Raw genomic sequence first — 9,086 nt, 5'->3', positions numbered from 1 at the left:
TTGAACATAAAAAGGGGTTTTGTCGTAAAAATCTTAGGTTCCTTTGCTCACCTCAAGTTTATTTGACCATTTATTTATATAAACCCACAGAATCTACAAAAATATTACAAAAGATTCCAAAAGAAATCAGTGAAAACCTGTTTTTTTGTTGCAATTGCATTATTTTCTTATTTTAAGTAAGTTTTTGTTCAAAAAAAGGGGTTTTGTCGTAAAAATCTTAGGTTCCATTGCTCACCTCAAGTTTATTTGACCATTTTTTCTACTAAACCAACAGAATCTACAAAAATATAACAAAAGATTCCAAAAGAGTTCAGTGAAAACCTGTATTTTTGTTGCAATTGCATTATTTTCTTATTTTAAGTAAGTTTTAGTACATAAAAAGGTGTTTTGTCGTAAAAATCTTAGGTTCCTTTGCTCACCTCAAGTTTATTTGACCATTTTTTCTAATAAACCCACAGAATCTACAAAAATATTATAAAAGATTCTATAAGAAATTAGTAAAAACCAGTTTTTTTGATGCAATTGCATTATTTCTTATTTTAAGTAAGTTTTTGTACATAAAAAGAGGTTTTGTCGTAAAATACTAAGGATCCTTTGCTTACCTCAAGTTTATTTGACCATTTTTTCTAATAAACCCACAAAATCTATAAAAATATTACAAAAGATTCCAAAAGAAATCAGTGAAAACCTGTTTTTTTGTTGCAATGGCATTATTTTCAGATTTTAAGTAAGTTTTTGTACATTAAAAGGGCTTTTGTCGTAAAATACTTAGGATCCTTTGCTCACCTCAAGTTTATTTGATCATTTTTTTTTATAAACCCACAGAATCTACAAAAATATTACAAATGATTCCAAAAGAATTCAGTGAAAACCTGTGTTTTTGTTGCAATTGCATTATTTTCTTATTTTAATTAAGTTTTTGTACATAAAAAGGGGTTTTGTCGTAAAAATCTTAGGTTTCTTTGGTCAACTCAAGTTTAATTGACCATTTTTTCTACTAAACCAAAAATATCTTCAAAAATATTACAAAAGATTCCAAAAGAAATCAGTAAAAACCTGTTTTTTTGTTGCAATTGCATTATTTTCATATTTTAAGTAAGTTTTTGTACATAAAAAGGGCTTTTGTCGTAAAAATCTTAGGTTCCTTTTCTAACACCAAGTTTATTTGACCATTTTTTCTAATAAACCCACAGAATCTACAAAAATATTACAAAAGATTTCAAAAGAATTCAGCGAAAACTTGTTTTTTTGTTGCTATTGCATTATTTTCATATTTTAAGTAAGTTTTTGTACCTAAAAAGGGGTTTTGTCGTAAAAATCTCAGGTTCCTTTGCTCACCTCAAGTTTATTTAACCATTTTTTTTAATAAACCTACAGATTCTACAAAAATATTACAAAAGATTCTAAAGGAAATCAGTGAAAACCTGTTTTTTTGTTGCAATTGCATTATTTTCTTATTTTAAGTAAGTTTTTGTACATAAAAAGGGGTTTTGTCGTAAAAATCTTAGGTTCCTTTGCTCACCTCAAGTTTATTTGAATATTTTTTCTAATAAACCCACTGAATCTACAAAAATATTACAAAAGATTCGAAAAGAAATCAGTGAAAACCTGATTTTTTGTTGCAATTGCATTATTTTCTTATTTTAAGTTAGTTTTTAAACATAAAAAGGGGTTTTGTCGTTAAAATCTTAGGTTCCTTTGCTCACCTCAAGTTTATTTGACCATTTTTCCTAATAAACCCACAGAATCTACAAAAATATTACAAAAGATTCCAAAAGAAATCAGTGAAAATCTATTTTTTAATTTTTTTTAAGAGAATTACTCATTTTCACAAAAAATTTTATTGACATAAATTACTCCTTGAGCTAAAAAGCAAAGGTGTTTATGGTTGTTTTTGATTCAAATGAACATTTTCTTTAATATTTCGACAAAATCTACAAAAATATTACAAAAGATTCCAAAAGAAATCAGTGAAAACCTGTTTTTTTGTTGCAATTGCATTATTTTCTTATTTTAAGTAAGTTTTTGTACATAAAAAGGTGTTTTGTCGTAAAAATCTTAGGTTCCTTTACTCACCTCAAGTTTATTTGACCATTTTTTCTAATAAACCCACAGAATCTACAAAAATATTACAAAAGATTCCATAAGAAATCAGTGAAAATCTATTTTTTGATTTTTTTTAAGAGAATTACTCATTTTCACAAAAAATTTTTTTGACATAAATTACTCCTTGAGCTTAAAAACATAGGTATTCATGGTTGTTTTTGATTCAAATAAACATTTTTTTGGATATTTAGACAAAATCTTCAAAAATATTACAAACGATTCAAAAAGAAATCAGTGAAAAACTGTTTTTATGTTGCAATTGCATTATTTTCTTATTTTAAGTAAGTTTTTGTACATAAAAAGAGGTTTTGTCGTAAAAATCTTAGGTTCCATTGCTCACCTCAATTTTATTTGACAATTTTCTCTAATAAACCCACAGAATCTACAAAAATATTACAAATGATTCCATAAGAATTCAGTAAAAATCTGTTTTTTTGTTGCAATTGCGTTATTTTCTTATTTTAAGTAAGTTTTTGTACATAAAAAGGGGTTTTGTCGTAAAAATCTTAGGTTCATTTGCTCACCTCAAGTTTATTTGACCATTTTTTCTAATAAACCTAAAGAATCTACCAAAAATATTACAAAAGATTCCAAAAGAAATCAGTGAAAACCTGTTTTTTTGTTGCAATTGCATTATTTTCTTATTTTAAGTAAATTTTTGTAAATAAAAAGGGGTTTTGTCGTAAAATTTTTAGGTTCCATTGCTCACCTCAAGTTTATTTGACAATTTTTTCTAATAAACCCACAGTATCTACAAAAATATTACAAAAGAATCCAAAAGAAATCAGTGAAAACCTGTATTTTTGTTGCAATTGCATTATTTTCTTATTTTAAGTAAGTTTTTGTACATAAAAAGGGGTTTTGTCGTAAAAATCTTAGGTTCCTTTGCTCACCTCAAGTTTATTTGACCATTTTTTCTAATAAACCTAAAGAATCTACCAAAAATATTACAAATGATTCCAAAAGATATCAGTGAAAACCTGTTTTTTTGTTGCAATTGCATTATTTTCTTATTTTAAGTAAATTTTTGTAAAAAAAAAAGGGGTTTTGTCGTAAAAATCTTAGGTTCCTTTGCTCACCTCAAGTTTAATTGACCATTTTGTCTAATAAACCCACAGAATCTACAAAAATGTTACAATAGATTCCAAAAGAAATCAGTGAAAACCTGTTTTTTTGTTGCAATTGCATTATTTTCTTATTTTAAGTAAGTTTTTGTACATAAAAAGGGGTTTTGTCGTTAAAATCTTAGGTTCCTTTGCTTACCTCAAGTTTATTTGACCATTTTTTCTAATAAACCCACAGAATCTACAAAAATATTACAAAAGATTCCAAAAGAAATCAGTGAAAACCTGATTTTTTGTTGCAATTGCATTATTTTCTTATTTTAAATAAGTTATTGTACATAAAAAGGGGTTTTGTCGTAAAAATTTTAGGTTCCTTTGCTCACCTCAAGTTTATTTGACCATTTTTTATAATAAACTCACAGAATCTACAAAAATATTGCAAAAGATTCCAAAAGAAATCAGTGAAAACCTGTTTTTTTTTTGCGATTGCATAATTTTCTTATTTTAATTAAGTTTTTGAACATAAAAAAGGGTTTTGTCGTAAAAATCTTAGGTTCCTTTGCTCACCTCAAGTTTAATTGACCATTTTTTTTACTAATCCAACAGAACCTACAAAAATATTACAAAAGATTCCAAAAGAAATCAGGGAAAACCTGTTTTTTTGTTGCAATTGCATTATTTTCCTATTTTAAGTAAGTTTTTGAACTTAAAAAGGGGTTTTGTCGTAAAAATCTTAGGTTCCATTGCTCACCTCATGTTTATTTGACCATTTTTTATAATAAACCTAAAGAATCTACGAAAAATATTACAAAAGATTCCAAAAGAAATCTGTGAAAATTTTTTTTTTTTTGGCAATTGCATTATTTTCTTATTTTAAGTAAAATTTTGTAAATAAAAAGGGGTTTTGTCGTAAAATTCTTAGGTTCCATTGCTCACCTCAAGTTTATTTGACAATTTTTTCTAATAAACCCACACTATCTACAAAAATATTACAAAAGAATCCAAAAGAAATCAGTGAAAACCTGTATTTTTGTTGCAATTGCATTAATTTCTTATTTTAAGTAAATTTTTGTAAAAAAAAAAGAGGTTTTGTCGTAAAAATCTTAGGTTCCTTTGCTCACCTCAAGTTTAATTGACCATTTTGTCTAATAAACCCACAGAATCTACAAAAATGTTACAAAAGATTCTAAAAGAAATCAGTGAAAACCTGTTTTTTTGTTGCAATTGCATTATTTTCTTATTTTAAGCAAGTTTTTGTACATAAAAAGGGGTTTTGTCGTAAAAATCTTAGGTTCCTTTGCTTACCTCAAGTTTATTTGACCATTTTTTCTAATAAACCCACAGAATCTACAAAAATATTACAAATGATTCTAAAAGAAATCAGTGAAAACCTGATTTTTTGTTGCAATTGCATTATTTTCTTATTTTAAATAAGTTTTTGAACATAAAAAGGGGTTTTGTCGTAAAAATCTTAGGTTCCTTTGCTCACCTCAAGTTTATTTGACCATTTTTTCTAATTAACCAACAGAATCTACAAAAATATTACAAAAGATTCACAAGGAAATCAGTGAAAACCTGTATTTTTGTTGCAATTGCATTATTTTCTTATTTTAAGTAAGTTTTTGAACATAAAAAGGGGTTTTGTCGTAAAAATCTTAGGTTCCTTTTCTTACCCCAAGTTTATTTGACCATTTTTTCTAATAAACCCACTGAATCTACAAAAATATTACAAAAGATTCCAAAAGAATTCAGCGAATACTTGTTTTATTGTTGCAATTGCATTATTTTCTTACTATAAGTAAGTTTTTGTACATTAAAAGGGGTTTTGTCGTAAAACTCTAAGGTTCCTTTGCTCACCTCAAGTTTATTTGACCATTTTATCTAATAAACCCACAGATTCTACGAAAATATTACAAAAGATTCCAAAAGAAATCAGTAAAAACCTGTTTTTTTGTTGCAATTGCATTATTTTCTAATTTTAATTAAGTTTTTGTACATAAAAAGGGGTTTTGTCGTAAAAATCTTAGGTTCCTTTGCTCACCTCAAGTTTAATTGACCATTTTTTTTACTAAACCAACAGAATCTACAAAAGTATTACAAAAGATTCCAAAAGAAATCAGTGAAAACCTGTTTTTTTGTTGCAATTGCATTATTTTCTTATTTTAAGTAAGTTTTTGTACATAAAAAGGGGTTTTGTCGTAAAAATCTTAGGTTCCTTTGCTCACCTCCAGTTTATTTGACCATTTTTTCTAATAAACCCACAGAATCTACAAAAATATTACAAAAGATTCCAAAAGAAATCAGTGAAAACACACATGACAAAAATAGGTTTTAAGTTTTAGGTCAGAGTTCCCCAAATATTTTTATGGAACTTTTTTCAGTGACTCTTCAGGATACTGAATCTAGAAGCTTAAAAATCAAAAGGTAGCCGTTTTTGAAAAAAACGATTTTAAACTTTTGTATATTATTTTAGAAAAGGGGAGGGGGTGAGAGTTGTAAAGTTAAGGTTTTCGTTATAAAAAGTCAATATTAACACTTTCTAATTATGTTATAGTTAATCCAGTATTGCAGGCAATTAAATTTTGATCATCTTAAGATGTTAATTTTTAGTTATCTAAAATTTATCTCGAAGCTAGTTATCTCAAACATTAAAAAAGTTGTATTGGCCTTGAAATGGAGCGGAATTTTTTTTTGAAGAGAAAAAATGTCAAATTCTTTTAAAAAGACAATTCTTATTATCCATATTAACTCATACCTGAATAACTATTCATGTTACAAAATGCAAATGTTAGAAAAAACTAAGATTTTTTAATACTGTTAGCTAACAATTAAAAAAAATATTTGTATCCAATGTTTTAAATTTATAAACATAAATCCAAATATCTGAATTTTTTAATCTATAAATTAGTACTGCTGAACGATTCAGCAATTCTTCTGCTTATAAGAGAGTGCTTTGAGTTTGTTTGTGAAACATTGAATCGTTCGATTATTGGCTTCATTTTTGAATGAGCCGATTCAGATGCCTGTTCATTGTATTGTCCAAGAGAATGACCAGTAAGTTCAATAAATTGTTTCAAGTGAGCTGAGATTATATGTATTTTCCAGGTTAAAGTAAGTTTCTTTCCTAGAAACTAATAAAATATTCTATAAGGTAGATAATAATAATAGTATATTAATACAAAGCCAATTTAAAGCAAGTTCATTATATTTAACTGTACCTCTGAACAGTACTCTTGTGTGGCTTTGTAGGAACAAACAAAGTCAGTTATTAGTTGAAGATAACAAGGGTTAAGATAACTTCCGAAGGTTCCTTGAACTAATTTCTCAAATTTTCTCATTGGACATAGAAGTGGTAAGAGTTCAATTGGTAGCCTTAGTGAAAGCTGGTCACAGTTTTTAAGAATAATCCTACATGTATTGCCTTCATATGTTCCCCCATGGTATCCTCTTCTAATACATCCAAGTGAGTTGACCCAGTCTTTGTATTCAGGCCAATAAAAAATTATATAAGTTGATATATGATTTACAAATCCCATTAACATATGAAGCTCCGGCAAAGGAATTACTTCAAGAACTAGTTTTGACTTGTTTCTCTCCTTTATTAGACATACATTCACCACATTCTATCAAAGTTTATTAATTTGATTACCAGTTTTGAAAAAAAGATTTTTTTATTTAATAAAAAGATTTTTAAATTTTTAAATTAAATAATAATTAACATTTACACCTTATAATCTTTCATTTCAGAACTTCGATAACCAGCTTCCATGTACCTCTGATGCCATAGATCCAATGATAAAAATGTTCTTGTCAACCCACCAAAAAGTTCACATTCTCCTTCACACCAAGCACAAGCATACATACCGCCATGAGACTAAATTTTCTTATGTTTTTTGAAAAATCCTAATTAACTAATTAAAAGTTACATAATAAATTAATTTTAAATCATAACTTACTGAAATTCCAAGAAGAATATTAATTATTTTCAAATCAGCTGCAAGAACATATTTACAATCTTCTAGCTTTAGAAGATCTAATAAAATGGCTAAATTTTTGTGTGTCTCCTGCAAGTTTTCACAATATGCAAGAACTATGGAATGGTTAATTCCAGAGTATGTTCCATGAGAACTTTGATCTTCGCATCGTTCTTTTTCTGGATCAAAGAGGTTACAAATTACCTTAAGTGATCCACCTCCTACAAAATATTAATTTTAATTTAAAATATATATATTATTAAGTTCTATATTATATATAAGTTGTATAATATTTCTTTATCTAATAACGTTTTTACCTGAATCAATTCCAATTCGTATTAATGTTTGGAAAGGGTTTTGCTTTCTGGAAGTCATTACAAAGTTGAGCAGCTCGGTTAATTGACAAACATAAACAAGGTCTCTTGACACATCGGTTGACAACTTTTTTTTTTTTCTTCTGCAAAAATTGTCTTCACATCATAAAATTCAGATAGGAGTTTACTTTTTTTGCAAAGTTTTTTTTCAAGATTCGCCTCAAATTGAATTCCACTTTTCCTTAAGGATTTCAGAAGGATGCGTGATTTGAATTGACTAAGTCCAAGTCGAATAATCATTTTTTCAGTTTCTTCAAATTTGACTTTCCTAATAACTAATTGCGGAACACCAATAGTTATAGCTAATGGCAACCCACCTGAATAATAAAATACTTTAGTTGATTTAATCAATTCGAAAACACTAATAAATCTAATAAACAAATTACCAGTATTTAGATGTGTCTGGATTCCATGCTTTAGTTTCTTTTTTTTAATAATCGATCTTAAAACATTTGAAGTGACTTTTTTCTGAACTTTTTTTGAAGCATTAAATAACTTAGCAGAAAGATTTGTATACACATTCATTTCATTACATTGATGTCGAATTCCTCTCTTTATCGCACATAAGCAAACGTTACACATCCTATTCGAACTTACTAATTTCTTTGTTTTTTTCTTATGTGGAAATCTGGATCTAGCTATTGAACAAACTGTGCATGTTTCACAATTTCTAGTGCTTACACATCTAGATAATTGGGAAGATTGCCATCGAGTTTTAACTGCATTTGGTATGTCTTTACTTCCTTTCAGTAAGTTTACATACTTTTTGCATGTTGGACAAATGCCTACATAAAGTAAATTAATTTTTAAATAATGATTATTTTCAGAAAGTATTTTTTAACAAAATAATTGCATTAGTTAATCATAATATGGAATATACCTGTTGGATAACTGTACACAGATATTGAATATTCAGGTTTTACATACCTTCTTATGTAAGCCTCTAATAACTTCGTGACTGGAATACATTTTAAGCATTTCTTCAAACAACAGCAACAAATAATTTTCTGATTCAATAAATGGTCTCGTTTTTCTTTGCTGTTTACTGTTTTGTTAGATAATATATTAGGCATTTTTCTAATAAAGTAATTTATGTTTAATATTAACAATAACGAAACAATAACTAGGGTTTGAAACATTCTATTATTATATTAAACAAATAAATTACTATCTAAAGTAAAGAATGCTTCCATCAACAATTCTAAAGGAAAATTAACATCTTAAGATGATCAAAATTTAATTGCCTGCAATACTGGATTAACTTTAACATCATTAGAAAGTGTTAATATTGACTTTTTATAAGGAAAACCTTAACTTTACAACACTCACTCCCTCCCCTTTTATAAAATAATATACAAAAGTTTGAAATCGTTTTTTTCAAAAACGGCTACCTTTTAATTTTTAAGCTTCTAGATTCAGTATCCTGAAGAATCAATGAAAAAAGTTCCATAAAAATAGTTAGGGAACTCTGACCTAAAACTTAAAACCTATTTTTGTCATGTGTGAAAACCTGTTTTTTTGTTGCAATTGCATTATTTTCTTATTTTAAGTAAGTTTTTGAACATAAA

The 9,086-nt window shown here is 27.2% G+C and overlaps 1 protein-coding gene across 1 annotated transcript; it reads right to left on the bottom strand.

The window, feature by feature from the left end:
• Window positions 1-6,062: 6,062 nt before the first annotated feature.
• Window positions 6,063-8,668, bottom strand: LOC136072509 (uncharacterized). The gene is made up of 6 exons (XM_065815564.1): window positions 8,399-8,668; window positions 7,462-8,303; window positions 7,127-7,365; window positions 6,898-7,044; window positions 6,389-6,793; window positions 6,063-6,301 (listed from the first exon to the last, which is right to left on the bottom strand). Exons 2-6 carry the CDS (start codon window positions 7,517-7,519, stop codon window positions 6,068-6,070), a joined length of 1,083 nt encoding a protein of 360 aa, XP_065671636.1. The 5' UTR covers window positions 7,520-8,303; window positions 8,399-8,668; the 3' UTR covers window positions 6,063-6,067.
• Window positions 8,669-9,086: the final 418 nt, after the last annotated feature.

The sequence above is a fragment of the Hydra vulgaris genome, chromosome 13 (genome assembly GCF_038396675.1).
Source record: "Hydra vulgaris chromosome 13, alternate assembly HydraT2T_AEP".
Lineage (NCBI taxonomy): Eukaryota > Metazoa > Cnidaria > Hydrozoa > Anthoathecata > Hydridae > Hydra > Hydra vulgaris.
The sequence above is the reverse complement of the archived record's forward strand: the minus strand, read 5'-3'. Positions and strand labels throughout refer to the sequence as shown.

What these genes read in the sequence shown, in the direction of transcription:
- LOC136072509 (XM_065815564.1), bottom strand. Translation starts at nt 7,519, where the DNA reads ATGACTTCCAGAAAGCAAAACCCTTTCCAAACATTAATACGAATTGGA. An exon ending in ACGAATTGGAATTGATTCAG is followed by an intron (nt 7,366 to 7,461) that starts GTAAAAACGTTA and finishes AATATTTTGTAG; the next exon opens with GAGGTGGATCACTTAAGGTA. An exon ending in CACAAGAGTACTGTTCAGAG is followed by an intron (nt 6,302 to 6,388) that starts GTACAGTTAAAT and finishes ATATTTTATTAG; the next exon opens with TTTCTAGGAAAGAAACTTAC.